The 16964-nt window shown below is 32.6% G+C and overlaps 1 protein-coding gene across 48 annotated transcripts in view; it reads right to left on the bottom strand.

The window, feature by feature from the left end:
* The window catches only part of itpr1b (inositol 1,4,5-trisphosphate receptor, type 1b), a 246804-nt gene that overhangs the window by 187471 nt on the left and 42369 nt on the right, over positions 1-16964 (bottom strand). For 16 of the 48 annotated variants that reach the window (XR_012387282.1, XM_073916970.1, XM_068224406.2 and 13 more), the window contains exons 4-12: positions 14734-14849; positions 13518-13604; positions 11226-11384; positions 6002-6100; positions 5347-5430; positions 5124-5270; positions 4375-4545; positions 816-860; positions 692-721 (exon numbers count right to left, since the gene is read on the bottom strand). Coding sequence is in view for 39 of the 48 variants with exons in the window: in XM_073916970.1 (XP_073773071.1) it covers positions 692-721; positions 816-860; positions 4375-4545; positions 5124-5270; positions 5347-5430; positions 6002-6100; positions 11226-11384; positions 13518-13604; positions 14734-14849 (938 nt within the window). In the remaining 9 variants the exon portion in view is untranslated. The remainder of the gene's footprint in view (positions 1-691; positions 722-815; positions 861-4374; positions 4546-5123; positions 5271-5346; positions 5431-6001; positions 6101-11225; positions 11385-13517; positions 13605-14733; positions 14850-16964) is intronic. The other 32 variants (XR_012387286.1, XR_012387284.1, XM_073916984.1 and 29 more) reach the window with 4 other exon arrangements.

Here is a 16964-nt window from a genome sequence, read left to right on the forward strand (position 1 = left end):
GCTTATAATCCGAATATATGTGAAAGACACTTGTCAGATTTTATTTTAGTGAGCAGTCGTGAGGTTCAGCTGTGTGCTTTGTGTCAATTTCTGTCTGATTCAGGCTCAAGCTAACAGCTACTCTGACTGACAGTATTTACACAACGGCAAAGCGCGTGCTAACAGAGGCGTGACGATTCCTGGTGACATGGAACCGATCCACGAATCACAGCACATTATGATTTCTGACTAATCAGAGTCTCTTGAGGGCGGGCCTTTGGAGGAACTAGGAAATATGTCGTTACTAGGAAATAATGTCGTTTTCATGATAGCGGAGTAGCTGTATATAATCAAAGTAAGATGAAAAAAAAGTAAAGTAAAGCATGAGCACACATTGCTTTGCATCTTATAAACACAACCAAGCCTTAAAATAAATTCTGGACCACCCCTTTAATTATAACCCACTGTATCTACAGATTTAAATAATAATTATAATAATTTGTTAAATGAGAACCAAAGAAAACCACCAAAGCCTAAAAAGAAAATCAAATGAAATTTTTAAATGGCACAAAATGCACAAACACTTGACAAAAGCACAATGCTGCACAGAACTTCAAGATAAGAGGCATCTTTTGATTTAGGCATCTGAGATGAACATGAAGGTACAGTAGTGAGACTATCATTTAAGAGCCGTTTGAAAGATTGACTGTACCTGGAAGTTAAAGGGTGAAAAATCTGCCACCTGAAGCAGGAAACAGAAACACAGCCAACAGTTTATTTGCCTTCACACAAAGCAAAAGCACAAACACAAGAACGACAGCTATTTGACTGCTTACAGATGAACGGGATTCCTGCGATTCTTCCTCATAGTCAGGATTGACCTGTGAATGCAAAAAGACACCAAAAACATCCTTAAATTGTGCAACGAAATCTGAGAAATCAGCAGGAAACTGATAGACTTGTGGGCACAAGCTAATCAAGATAGTCAGGGCCTGATCTTTGAACATGGTTTACCTGCATAGCAAGATTTTTTCATCTTTTTTTTTTTTTTTTTTGAAGACTTGACATTAACACAGTATTTCCCCTTCTGAAAAGCTTCAAGTGCACTAAATGCAAAATTTTAATCCTATTGTAAATAACAGGTGTTCATCGCTCTTAAAAATGCTTTTGATTGTAGCAGAAACAATTTTTAAAGATCAGTAATCACTGACAGGTTATTATTCTCCATTAAACAATTGGATACATTTGGTAATTGTGACAAAAAAAAGAAAAGAAAAAGCACTGATGTAAAAAATAAATAAATAAAATAAAATAAAAAATACTAAATGAAAACATTAAATCACATCAATTTAAAATATATTTTATTTTATCATGTTTTAAATTATTTAATGAACAATAATAACTGTTGCAATTATGTTATATTCCAATTTAAACTATTAAAACATGTATTCAAATAATAAAAACACGTTTATTTTTCTATTATTTAACCAACATATAATCAAGTAAAATAAAGCCATAAAATACATATACTAATAACTAAAATGAAAATAAAACCATTAAATCATATTCAGTTAATATAATTTTATTTAGCTGTTTAAAGTTATTTAATAAACAATAACAACTGTTAAAATTATGTTATTGTTGTGCTAACTAGTATATAGCCAAAAAAATGCATATTACAATAATCTAAAATAATAATAAATGACAACGTTAAATCATTTCAAATTAAAAAAACATTTTGTTTATTTATTATGTTTTAATGAACAATAATAACTACTGTGATTGTTATTTTTGTATTTTAAAAAATTTAATAAGTTTACTTCTTAATATTATTTTAGCAAAATTTTATGAAATAAATTAAAGCCATAAAGAAATAAAAAATAATATAAAAAACTATAAAATAAAAATACTAAATGAAAGCATTAAATTATGTTAAATAAAATATATGTGTTATTTTATTTAACTGCACTTATAATAATAACTGCTGCAATTATGTTATTGTTGTCCTTTAAACAAATTAAAATGTGTTGAACATTTAAACTGAAAACCTTTACTTCTTTACTTTATATTTTTTGACCAACATTTGTTAAAATTGTAAGAATTGAAATATTACAAATATTTTTGATGTCTTTGACAATTCAAAACATGAGCTGAAAACAGCTAATTGACTCCACAACCCAGCAGGGGGGAATGCGGGAAAAAACAGTTCCTGCTGCATTTGCATCTGAGTCTGCTGAAACTCGGCTTTATCCACCCCATCTCACATATGGTCATTTCAATGTTTGAATGTTCTAGATTAACCAAACTGACTTTAACTATCATGTTTGATATCATTTGAAATGTCTCAGTGCGATTGGTACAATGGTCTCATTCTCTCAGAAATAGACATAATCAAAATAATAAATATATAACTTTAGGCATCTTTTGAACCACTATGAAGGGTGTGACTGCCACCAAGTGTGAATGCCTTTTGTTATACACACCCCCTTCCTTGAGGGAATTCTTGGATTATTTAAGGTAAGGTTTGAGAAAGGCTCAGGGCCATTCTGCCTAACCAGATCAGCCCATAACATGGAGCCTGCTCCATGTATATTTTTGAAGTCAGGTATGCATCTTTCATGTTGGATTTATCTTTGATAATTGACTGAATGAATTGACATAATACATTTACCTGACTAATAAATTGTAATGTTTGACCATATTTTGCTCACTCTGTAATTATTAATTCAAGTAGATTATGCCGTATCCTTGTTTCCGCACGTCTTGCGTCAGGTCAGTAGACGGACTAAAATCCAGTTGAGATGGAGCATTGGGCACACTAATTGTGTTTTAGGGATCCGGCTGACTCTTGATATTGTTTCATGTGTACTTAGGTGGAAAGGGCGTTAACTTCCGTCTAGGTCAACAAGGTGTTGCACGACTAACCTAGATTGGGTACCTGACCTTTGTTTGAAGGTAATATTATTCTAAATTAAGTTCATATGGGAAACCATGGGCTTGGTGAAAACCAAAGTTACTATAGAGTCCAGTAGTCGGGTACATTTATATTAATGCCCTAACCTCTAATTAGAAATGATGATTGTCTTAACTCAAAGGTGTACATCTAAGCGGGACTAACTAAAGTATTTTAGAACGAGCGCGCTGGTAGCGGCCATCTAAAGTATTAGTCAATTTACCTCTGTTTAATATTCAAGACTGACCGGAGTGTGACCGTGAGGGACGCCATTGGCCGAGGCGATTTCTCTGAGCGACATGAGCACCCGAATGAACGGATGTAAAAGTTACTAGTGAAGACAAAAGGTTCAAACATTTATCTAAATTACATATTGATATAATCTTCTTAATGTTTTATGATTGGAGTCAGATAAAACAAGGATAAATATATTAATATTCTAAACCACCTCATACTAAAATTGGAGTCAGATATGAGTTAAATTTAAGGTAAATCAACATTGTGCACTGGAAAGACCGAACAGGCATTAAACCTTCATCCACCAGTGGACACCGGCATTGGGCCAACTGGGTGGACCTTACAAAATAAAGCCAAAAATACATATAACAACAATAAATCATATTAAACTGATTTTCTTTAAACTTATTTCACCATAATAGCTGTAGCAATGTTGTTATTGTTGCCATTTAAACAGTTTAATACATATATTGAATAAATAAATAAAAATATTGTTTACTTTTATTATTTTACAAATTTTTACCAAAATTTTATCAAATAAAGCCAACAATACATATTACAATATAAAAACTACAAAATAAAAATACTAAATAAAAACATTAAATTATATTAAATAAAAATATACATGTTATTTTATTTAACTGCATTTACAATAATAACTGCTGCAATTATGTTATTGTTGTCCTTTAAACAAATTAAAATGTGTTGAACATTTTAATTGAAAAACTTTACTACTTTACTTTATATTATTTTACCAACATTTATTAAAACAAAATAAAGCTAAAAAAAATACATATTACAATAATATAAAAAATATAAAATAAAAAATACTAAATAAATACATCAAATCATATTAGGTAAAAAAAATATTTGAACTTAATTTAACTATATTTAAAAATTAAACAATATTTATAAAAAAATACCTTTATTTTAGATTATTTTACCAACTGTTTTTATTGCTAAATGAACAATAATAACTTCTGTCATAGTGTCCTTTCTCACATTTTCCTTTCCGTGTTCAAAGAGCAGTGCCTCAGATCAGATTAAAGCTGCACAGTGTAAGATTGGACCAAATTTGGCTTGAAACAAAGGGGGAAAAGCTGAGCTCCAGTGAGGTTAGAGGCTGTAAATGAAGCATGCGCAGTCTTACAGAGTGCAGTTTTTAGGGCAGAGCAGGTCTAGAGGAAGTTAGTGATGTTCCCTACCCAAAGCGAGAGGTTAGTGCTGATCTGGGAACAGCTGAGGGAGGATCCCGAGCTTGTAGAACACACCTCACTCACCTCTGCGGCCAGATAATGTCCTGTGGCCAAATGCTTAAATCTGAACAGACTGTTCCAGTAACCGGCGCCGCCACGACATGGGTCATGCTGGACCACCTAAAACACCAAATCAACACCACAATATATATCAGCTATCTAATAGAGCAGTTACACACACAGGAGGACACTAAATCAGTGTGTAGCCTAGTTAAGCCTTTAAATGTCACTTTAAGCTGTATAAAAGTGTCTTGAACAATATCAAGTAAAATATTATTTACTGTCATCATGGCAAAGATAAAATAAATCAGTTATTAGAAATAAGTTTTATAAGTAAGTTTAATAAGTAACAATCTTCCCTCCATTAAACAGAAATTGGGGAAAAAAATAAACTAGGGCGCTAATAATACAGGGGGGCTAATAATTCTGACTTCAACTGTGTGTATATATATATATAGTTGAAGTCTATTTATATATGAAGAATGGTGTGTATATATATATATGTCAGCTTAAACCCAGGTGCGAGGTCCCTTTCATCGCTGCTTGCAGCTTTATTTTTTACAACTCCTTATACAGCACTGTTTATACTCCCACTACATCAATCTATTCAGCCAGATTCACATTATATTCAGGCCAAACTCATTCAGGTTGTGTTAATCTGTGACAATCACCTCGACAGATACAACTTTAAAACTCACCTCTATTTCCCACAATGCTTTGCTGCTGGTGGCAGAGGTGGCGGACTGACGGCCGGTGGTTCTCAAAAACACGTGCTGCTTCTTCCGGTGCTCATCGCAGGTCAGAAACTTCTCCTGCTCTGCGTGAAACAGCCGAACAACGTCCCCCTAAACAACCACAGAGATGCAATTACTACAGAAGCATCATATCTTGAAAAAAAATGACATTTCATAGGTCATCTACCCCTTTAAGAATAGCCTCCTTGTTGTCGCTCCACTTCATAAATAAAACAATCTTCCAGCTCGTGTTGCAGTTCACCGAGTTCACCTGAGGAGAAACACAGAGGGAAAAAAACAGCACTTAATACAAACTACATTTCACACTACAGAGTCATTCTGGCTCTGAAATGAGAGTTACCAGAGCATAAAGAGTCAGGATGTTCAGATTCAGGATTTGTGGACAACATTTGTTTATAAATTGATTACAAATAAAATAATTTTAATTGAAGGAATGTCTCGTCAGAACATGTCCGTCTGTGTCGTTAGTCAAGCATTAGTTATGCTGAAACTCCAGTTTTAATCACTGACGCCGCAAAATGATCCCCTTAGTTCATAGTTTCAGGTGTTTTCTGGTGCTGATGGTGAGAGAATTTGAAAGTATGCAGCTCAACAGAACTACATCTCTGATTAGCCATTGCTTTAATAATATTAACAGAAACGTGTGAGGTAGTTAAAAAAAAAACTGTGTAAAAAGACGTTAGGTGCAAATCTTTCATCCATTTTGACAATTAGTTTAAAAGTGTTTTTAAATTGTAAACATTTTATTGAAATTAAATGTCATTTTTGCCAAAAGCTCCCATTGATTTTAAGTATGAAGCTCAAAGTAAAGGCAGATGTACCTCATTACAGCCAGGATTGTCCACCAGCTGATGGCTGCTGGCGTGGAGAGGCTGTCCTGCGTTTACCGGATTCAAAACTACTTTGTCCCCAATCACAACCTGAAAGAGAAGAAAATAAGATTGAAATGAAAACATATTTAGTGTCAAAATTGTGCATGTTTATGAGAATTAAACTCCTCTTAAAATTCATCCTCACAATCGCAGGAAAAATAAAGTAAAATAGAAAACGCAAATTTTAAATTGTACAAATACTGTATATCAACATATTTCTGTTTTTTTTTTATTTTAAGGATTTATATAGCTAAAAATAAAGATCCTAAAATATTATCTTTGCAATAAATAAATAATCAGATTTAAACACAATATTAAACCAAGTGCTGGGCAAAGGTTAATCGCAATGAATTGCATTCAAAATAAAAATTTTTACATGTATTACATGTGTGTGTATTACATATATTTATTAGGAGTACACACACAAACATAGAAACCAAACTATAGAAATAAATTTTGTTGTATAGATATTTAAATTGGGCAACACAGTGGCTCAGTGGTTAGCACTGTCACATCACAACAAGAAGGTCACTAGTTCGAGTCTCAGCTGGGCCAGTTGGCATATCTGTGTGAAGTTTGCATGTTCTCCCGGTGTTGGAGTGGGTTTCCTCCGGGGTCTTCAGTTTCCCCCCAGTCCAAAGACATGTGCTATAGGTGAATTGAATAAACTAAATTGGCCATAGTGTATGTGTATGTGTGTGTGTGTTTCCCAGTACTGGGATGCAACTGGAAGCGCATCCGCTGTGTAAAACATATGCTGGATAAGTTGGCGGTTTATTCCGCTGTGGCGACCCCGGATTAATAAAGGAACTAAGGGGAAGGTAATATCTGAATATTAATAAATATTTTCTCAAATATGTGCATGTGTATAAATATAAATATACACAGTAAACACACTAAAAATATGTTAAAACAAACTTTTATTCTGGATGTGATTTATCATGATTTATTTTATATTGTCATAATATTTTACAATACAAATTGTTAAAAGAAGGTAAATGTTAATGTAAACTGTGTTTTTGAACAAATAAATGTAGCATCTTGCAAACCCTAAACTATAAAATTGTAGTGCATTGAAATGTATTTATAAGACAAAATTATTAGCTATTAATTTGTATAACATTTGAACAGCAAACAATATATATGTATATATATATATATATATATATATATATATATATATATATATATATATATATATATATATATATATATATATATATATATATATAATTAAATGGGGGCTAATATTTCTAACTTGTGTGTGTGTGTTTGTGTGTGTGTGTATGTATGTATATATATATATATATATATATATATATATATATATATATATATATATATATATATATATATATATACAAAATATTTATATATACACACAAACACAGTTGAAGTTAGAAATATTAGCCCCCATTTAATTTTTCTGTTTTTACATATTTCCCAAATGATGCTTAACAGATCAAGAAATTTTCAAAGTATGTCTAATAATATTTTTCCTCTGAAGAAAGTCTTATTTGTTTTATTTCGGCTAGAATAAAAGAAGTTAAAAAATTTTTTAAAACGTTTTAAGGTCAATATTATTAGCTCATTTAAGCTATATTTTTTTAAATAGTCTACTACAGATAAAAAACATTGTTATACAATAACTTGCCTAATTACCCTAACCTGCCAAAATAACCTAAATAATCGAATATTATTTACTGTCATCATGGCAAAGATAAGAGAAATCAGTTATTAAAACTATTGTGTTTAAAAATGTGTCTTCTCTTTGTTAAACAGAAATTGGGGGAAAATAAACAAGGGGGCTAATAATTCTGACTTCAACTGAACAGTATATGTAAATTTCTGTTGGGTTTGAGATTTTGCCTTTTTTGTATGTTTTGGCATGTTTGATGTGTGTGCCAATTTTCATCTGTGTGTGTGAAATGGAGCTCGGGGGCCAGTATATGTTTTACGCAGCGGATGCCCTTCCAGCTACAACCCAGGGAAAACAACAAAAAAGGCTTTATAGATGTTCCAAATTACAGCTGTTAGTAGTAAATATGTAAGTGTTATGTTATTCATAGACTGTAAAAGGCATGTTAAACTAGTCTTAAAAAAACATCCTCCCAAATCACAACCTGAAATAAATAAATTAAAAAAAACAAATCAAACAAACTAAATTTTTAGCAAAATTGTGAGAAACTGATTCACCTGAAATTTCAGAAAGAAAACTTACCATATTTCTGTAATTCTTTTTCGTTGTTAGTACTTTTACTTCTAAGGGATTTAAAATTTTTGTTCTTTTGTACCAGTCTGTCACTGGTAATTGGAGTAAAGCTTTCTAAAAAAAATCAGCTTTGCGATTACAAGAATAAAATTAATCAATTATTTTACAATATCACTGTTTTACTGTAATTTTGATCTTTTGAATCATTTTAGTATATTTAAATGCCAGAAAATCAAGTTTGATGTTTCATGTACCGTGGTATCTTTGCGTGACGGAGGCTGAGTATCAGCGATGGTTTCTCTCACACAGAGGCCATTTTTAAAGCATCATCATGGGAATTCAGTGCTGTGAGCTTTGACATCGTGTAACGTTCAGAGGAAACTTGTGTAAAAAACACTCTTTACCCCAGAGATCGGCAGCAGGTCACACCAAAACAACCTCTAATGGAACAAATGGAGACTGCTTGATGTCTGCTTCCGCTTGGATTGCAGCTTTTCCAGATGCATGTATGTTGTAACCACAGTTCAGGCCATTTAGAGCCGCAGCTCAGGGTCCTTTGGACATCACAATTCGATTTATTTCAGCCCTAATTGAGCCTCACAGTAAAAACTGCACCCCAGTCCACTTGAGAACAAGCAGAAGGCCGGGAGTTTATATAACCTGATCCAGTTTGGAGATTTTTGTGGTAATTTATATGCATAGAATTTGAACTCAAATTGAACAACAATTTCTCAAAACATTTGAGGCAATTATTTAATTAGGTCATTTTATTCAGCTAAGAATACATTATATTTTGTTTTCAACAGCAACAATTATTATTATTGTTATTATTAATATTATTATCATTGTTGTTATTATTATTATTAATATTATTATTCATTCATTCATTTATTCATTCATTTTCTCTTCGGCTTAGTTCCTTTATTAATCAGGGGTAGTCACAGCGAAATGAACCGCCAACTTATCCAGCATATGTTATACGCAGCAGATGCCCTTCCAGCCACAACCCAACACTGAGAAACACTCACACACTTACATTACTTACTTACTTCAGCCAAGTTAACGTATCCAATTCACCTATAGCGCATGTCTTTAGGCTTGTGGGGAAAACCAAATTATACAAGTGTAGTTTTATTTTATTTTTTAAAAACAATAAGAAATCTAACAGACCCAAAACTCTTGATAGGCCGCGTATTGAACTTTATTTGTACAGAAAATGCTCTAAATTCTGTATTTGTTAGTTTGAATAGCAAAAAAAAGTTAAATAAAATCATAATTGAAAAAAGGAACAATATTAATTAAAATAAAAAAAATTATCAATTTTTAGAAATACATCTGTTTGTGGTATATACTGTCTATATGCACTGTAAAAGGCGATTAGTTACTTTTAAAAAGTGAGTAAACATGTTGCCTTAAAGGTTCAGGACACCCTGGAGAACTTATTTTTTTATATTCACAGATGTGTGTGTGTTGAGCATCAGTTAAGACAATGTTAGCACCTGTCAGCTTTAATTGTGGGGAAAACTGGATAATTTTGAGCTTTTGTCAGCTAATTTCAGCTTCCGGGTTTAAAATGATTTTTGGGGCAATGATGACGCGTCGGTTTCTCATTATTATTCATAGCGGAGTTTTCTTATCCTATGAGAAGAGCCGGCTGCTTAATTATTCATGAGACCTGCCAGACCTGCCAGAGTCAAGCCCGAGCTGTGAGACACGTCACGGACCCACGGCACGGGCACACAGTATTTAGCCGTTCATGAAGGCTCATATGCGTTTGTTTCCATCATCCACAGGGTTTGTTGCATGTTTTCCCCCGCGATCTTGTCAGGCCCGATCATACAGCAAAGCTGTGTGTGTGCTGCTAGCATTTTTGTCAGGAGAGCAGCACGAGAATTAGAGAATGGCGGACGCTGTCTTTTATCAAGAGTTCGTTCAAATTCAGACACATCACTGTGCTGCTGTGTTTGCCTAAATCCTCCAGATTACCAGCAGGGCTAATGGTTGAAATAGACAGGTCAGGAGACCTGCTGCACTGAGTCTGCTGGATACGGGGATTGAGGGAGAAGTCCTCATTATAGGGTTTATGTGAACACACTTATCTTTATAATGATATAAATTGTGGTTATGTGGTTAATGTAGCATGGCATTAAATTACTGTTTATTTCTTTGCATTTTAACTTTGTAAATTATAAACTCATGCGTCTCCTCACAGTTTGTCTCATTTTGTGAGCTAGCTTCGTTCGCTCACGTTCTCCCCTGCTGGCCACGCCCACTCCTGCCCTATGCTCGCGGAGCTCCATGCCCATTAATCATGCATCTTTTGAAAAAATTCTGAAGTAGACTTTAACCGAAAGTGGGGGGTGTCATGGCCCTTTAAAAGTAGGAAGCCAGTAAAACCATAACTTTTATAATTAGTTTATTATTATTATTATTATTATTATTATTATTATTATTATTATTATTATTATTATTACTGTTATTATTAAGCTAGTTTATTGACATTCTCCATTTGTATGCATAATCAAAGGACGAAAGCTCCGCCCATTAGTGATGATCTCTCCCTCATTAGCATATGTAAGTCTTGTTTTTGAATCTGCCATCATGCTGACACGCAAGCATTTGTAGCTCCGCCCTCTTTGAAATGAGCACGATCTCATTTTAATTTAAAGCGACAATTACCAATTAGGATCAAAGCCTAAAAGGGGCAGTTTCAAATAGTTATAAAACTTTTATCTGTGTGATATTTTGAGCTGAGACTTCACATACACACTCTAGGGACATCAGAGACTTAATTTATGTCTTGTAAAAAGGGTCCCTCTTTAAGTTAAATATGTTTACTTTGAGATTTCTTACAGCTGCACACATTCTCCGATCAAGTTAGTATCACAACTTTTGCATGGAAAGTTGCCTAAGCACATTTTGTCTGTATGCCACATTTATAAATGAGAGTCCTTCACTCACACTATCTCCAATGGAGCGCAGCTTGTAGAAGGGCTGGATGTAAAACCAGGATCCTTCATTTCCAGCCGAGTCCAACGTCACACGCATGGCGTTCTTCTCCAGCAGAGCCGGCAGGCGTTTATTCACCGTCAGGTACTTATTGCTTTTTAAATGCAGCAGCTGTCAGATGAAGAACAAACAACACTTTTCATAGCAATACAGCAAAAACATAAAACATATGCTGCATCCCAATTCACCTACTTATACTGTATTTTAAAAGCATGGAGGGGGGGGTTACTACTACTTCATTAACATCCCTTTCTGTTGCTTAGTTACAACCCCTGTCAATCATCTCGACACATCATCAACATTTCTATCATGTTTAATTTCCTACCATATTGGAGATGCAGCAGCAGGGTAATCTGCAATTCACAGGATATTCATGCAGAGAAATCTCCTCAGGTGTTCGCAGAATTATGCACTCAGATGTTAATGGACAAATATGTCTTTATAAAAGTTCATGTTGTTGCAGATTAAATATAACCAGTCGCTTTAAGGCAAGTCAGTTCACTCGGTGGCCATCTTTAAAATGCCTCTCGGGCAATTTTTTCTGAATGGGGAAACATCAAATTCTCCAAATCTGTTTGCCAAGCTTACAATTGAATTTCATATTAGAAAGCACCAATAATATTAAATAACATTTGTCCTTTTAGTTTCATGTCTAAACGTTCGAATCACACAAGATGTGCAGAAACTCATGTCTGAACCAAGCCCCTCCCCTAGAGTATTGTCAGCCTATAGCAATCAATGATTGGCTCCTGTACAAGTAGGCGGGGCTTTATTCAGCATATTCTAATACGCACCCCCGCCTCGCTCTTCACTTTCGTCAGCAACACCTCTCCCTGCCGGATCCGTTACCCCGATCTGTTCCAGGACCTCGCAATTAACAAATTAAGCACTGGCTGTAACTAATGATCATTTTGAAACGATTAGTTGGGCAATTTCCCAGTTGGATTCGATTAGTCAATTAATTTGATAAAAACTTTTTTTAAAGAGCAATGTTTTGCTTATAACTATGGATAGCTATAAATCACGGTACTATTTATGTATAAAAGCAGGGCTTAATTTGTGCCGGAAGCACCTCTGAAATCTGATCCGACACCTAATTTAACCGATCCCCCTCCTTATCCGCCCTTCTCCTCCGTACACTGTTCACTTTCACTTTCTTACACGACTCCTCAATCCTATTCACTTTCATCCGCGACAACCCCCCGCTCTTCACTCGCTTCGTTCCCCACAGACGTTTAGGTCTAACCAGAAGTGCAATAGCAACAAGTGCAGGGAATAGGGATAAGTTCTAAAGAGCAATTATAGAAAAACTATGGGTGAAATTTACAGATATTAGCTATGAACAGAGATTTACAATAGATGATTATATGTATATTTAGCGAATATATGTAATATTAGCGGTTTGAGTTTGCATGGTTCTGCACATTGATTTTCAAATTATTATCATCATCAATATTATTATTATTATTATTATTATTATTATTATTATTATTATTATTATTATTATTTGAGCACCCCATCAGCATACACTAAAACAAAGTTAGCACAGAGATTATAGGACATAGATATTCTGAAAAGAAATGGAGGGTATGGTGCCAATAGTGTTTGTATTATTTTCTTTTATTTATTTAATTTAATTTTACCGCATTTTACCCCAGATCATGTCTTAATAAACGTTCACATTGTTGCAGATGAAATAAAACATTGAACACAATAATGTTACACTATAACGTTAACACAACAGGTTTGTAATTCTAATCAAATTCACGTCCAGTAATTTTTAAGTAATATTAGCAATTCAAGTAAACATGGATCTGCACTTCAAATTTCTAACTGAAATAGTCGACCATGGGGGTAACTAATTACTAATACTAGTTAAACTATACTATATATATATATATATATATATATATATATATATATATATATATATATATATATATATATATATATATATACTATATAACTAATACTAATTTTAACATACTTTTAATGTGGGACATACTAATTACATTTTCGAATCTTAATCATGACTAATACGCAAATTGGGATGCAGCAATACTATTATATGATAAGGGCACGTGACATCTGGCTTGAATTATGATGAATTATGTAGAACAATTATGAATGCAAGCTCAATGACAGAGTTAGTAAAATAACAGTGAACAATGGATTTGTGTCCTGCCAGGCGCTCAGTGGCAAAGTGAGATCCTCTGATGCCCGTCTGCCAGCTGGCTGACCTACCTGAATAACATTTCCATACTGGATCACCGTTCCCAGCAGCTTACGGTTCTCCGATTCATTCTGCTTCTTCTCCAGATCTGCAGCATGCTGGAGAAAACAAAACAAAAAAGGAGGGAACGTGTATTAAAATCACTGAAAATTAAATCAATAATACTCAGTTGAATTGAAATCTTACTGGATTTTAAGTATTCAGAACTTGATAACATTCAATGTTCGTTTAAAATGATGTTTGGGTTAAAAAAATGTTCTGACTGACTGACTGACTGACTGACCGACTGAACGAATGAATGAATGAATGAATGAATGAATGAATGAATGAATGAATGAATGAAAAATAAAAAAAAATGTAGATAGTTACACCAAAAAAACTTCTGTTACTCATTAATCCAACACAAAGTATTAATCATTCTCGAAATACTAAGATGATTTGAGTATCTGCACATATTAATAATAAGAAGAAGAAGAGAAAGAAGAAGAGGAAGAAGAAGAAGAAGAGGAAGATGAAGAGGAAGAAGAAAAGCACTAAATTGCAACTGACAACATAAATAATAAAAATAAAAACAAAAAATTAAAAAATTAAAAATAAATGTAAAAAAATCTAATCAAATCAAATAATAAAATAAAAACAAGTAAAAAAAAAACAAATAAAAACAAACAAAAAAAACAAATGAAAACAAATAAAATAAAATAAATACAAATAAAATAAAATAAATAAAATAAAAAACAAATAAAATAAAATAAAAACAAAAATTAAATAAAATTAAATTAAATTAGTTAAATAAAGCTTCAGGTAATATTCAGGCTACTACACCATAAAAGATTAATGTATATAACTATATTCAACATCAATAATAACCTCATTAAGCAAACAGCTAATGCTGTCAAATATTTAATTCATAAAGTAAAATTTACGAATTTATGAATTTATTCCCATTTTATTTGACCATAAAAATGCGATACTAATAATTTAGTATTTAATTTAATCATTTAAGCTTTTATTTTAACAAGTCTACAAAAATGAGTAAAAATACAGCATATTAATTTAAACACATTCACCTCACGACATCTCAGAACAGCCTAATTTGTAAAAATCAAAAACTCATGACACTTGAGTATGAATGAAACTTCAATGGCACTCGTGTAATTTGTAAAAGACATTAATTATTCATAATAATGATATTATGATAGCGATATGACAAAGCACAAGTGAACTCACGTGTAGTTTGTTGAGTAGTACAGTGTCTGTGGTGCTGTTTCCACCAGGCTTTGCTGCTTTCCAGAACTGTTTCTGGGCCGAGTATCTGTTCATGGGACACAACCTGAACTGACAGTCTGGAAGGAAAGAGAGAAATGTAAAAATGCATTTCATTTGTTTGAATTAAAAATATATTTCTTTAATTTATTCTTTTAAAGCAAGACAGGTAAAAAGCATTATAACGATTATTCTTTAGAATTATTCAAGATTTGTAAAAAATAAATTAATTAATTAATTAATAATAAAACAGTTTTCGGCGCCAATGATTAGTGGTTAGTGCGTTGACAAATTGAATCGGGTTTCACGAAAACCCAATTCTGATATTCACCTCTCTCTGGTCCCCACACTTTCCTGTCAATACTCTCTACCGTCCCATCAATTAAAGCTGAAAAGCCCCCCGAAAAAATATTTTAAAAAAAAATCTAATTAAGTAATTAATTCTAATTAATTCTAGAATTAATAAAATGTTTAGGCTGATAGTAAATTAAAATAAATTAAATAATGCATAATATGCATATTTAAATAAACATCACTCACTTTTATTTATTTATTGATTTTAATTGTTAAAAAGGCTGGATTTCACACAATTCATTCTTGCTGTCACAACACAAATTGATTAAGTTACCTTAACTTTAAGTTAATGTATTAATATTTACAAATTTAAGTAGCTTGAACATAAAACATACATAAACAAACATAAAATCCTTTTTGTAGTGTTTGTAAGGTTTAACAGAACACACTAAAACATCCGTCTGGAACAAAAATCCAACAACACAAAAGTCCGTCTGGAAGCACTGAATTACCTGCCATTTAAAACAACACAAAAACCATAACATATCCTTCAGTCCTGCTCCACAGTGTGCATTTAGACAGTTTTAGCACAGAAATAAGCAGGTTAATCTGAGAGTCAATGTGACCCATTTAATTGTGCTCTTTATCATTATTGTATGAAATCATGAGGGCACATGTGACTGCAGGCACAACCAGAACAATTCATTTGCTTTCCAAAGAAGGACACAAGAGGATTGAAGTTTGCCTCACATTATTAAATCACTGGGTCACATTGATGGTTTCTGTCCAAACAAGCGAGTGAAGGGAGTCAGGTTGAAGAAAATACAGTTGAAATCAAAATTATTAGCCCTCCTATAAAATATTTTTTCTTATTATTTGTTTTATTTTGGATAGAATAAAAGCAGTTTTACTTTTAACCATTTTAAGGTCAATTTTATTAGCCTGCTTAAGCATTTTTCAAAGATTGTCTACAGGACAATCCACTGTTATACAATAACTTGCCTAATTACCCTAACCTGCCTCATTAACCTAATTAACCTAGTTAAGCCTTTAAATGTCACTTTAAGCTGAATACAAGTATTTTTTAAAAATGTCTTTTAAAATATTATGTGCTGTAATCTTGGCAAAGATAAAATAAATCAGTTATTAGAAATAAGTTATAGAAAAATTATGAAAGAATTAAAATTGAACTGGAGAGCTAATAATTCATACTTCAACTGTACATTCAATCAAAGTTACAACTGGTGCTTAATCCAATTAGATTCACTTTATTTAGTAAACAAAACTAGTCTCTTATATAATATCTTTACTTAAAGACAAAAAATGTTACTTTACACACTGTTTTGTAAATTAATGATATGAATATTTCCATATTAGTCAATAATATTACTGAAACTAATTTAAAAACTGAATAGATATGAATTTACATCTACTCAAGTAAATAAACAGAATCAATGATAGGCTAAAAATCTGCGGAAATCTGCTGAATTATGCGTGCGCAGATTCAGTGTAGGCCTAGACACAAGTCATGCAAGTCACTATATTATAACAACCAATTAGAGTAGAAAAGGTCATCTTATAATTGTGATAAAATCATGAGGGCACATGTGATTGCAGAAACGATCATAACTATTCATTTGCCTTCCAAAGGAGGACACAAGAGGACGGAAGTTTGCCTCACATTATTAAATGACTAGGTCACATTGATGGTTTTTGTCCAAACAGGTGAGTGTAAGGAATCAGATCGCAGAAAATCAAACTGAAGTCAAAATTATTAGCCAAATATTATATTTGTATACATTCATTATGTTTTACTTGCTTTAGACATTGTAGATGTTGATCTTAATGTAATGTACATGATTAAACTAATCTGCTAATATTTAAAAGTTATGAAAGACAGG

The sequence above is a fragment of the Danio rerio genome, chromosome 11 (genome assembly GCF_049306965.1).
Source record: "Danio rerio strain Tuebingen ecotype United States chromosome 11, GRCz12tu, whole genome shotgun sequence".
Classification (NCBI taxonomy): domain Eukaryota; kingdom Metazoa; phylum Chordata; class Actinopteri; order Cypriniformes; family Danionidae; genus Danio; species Danio rerio.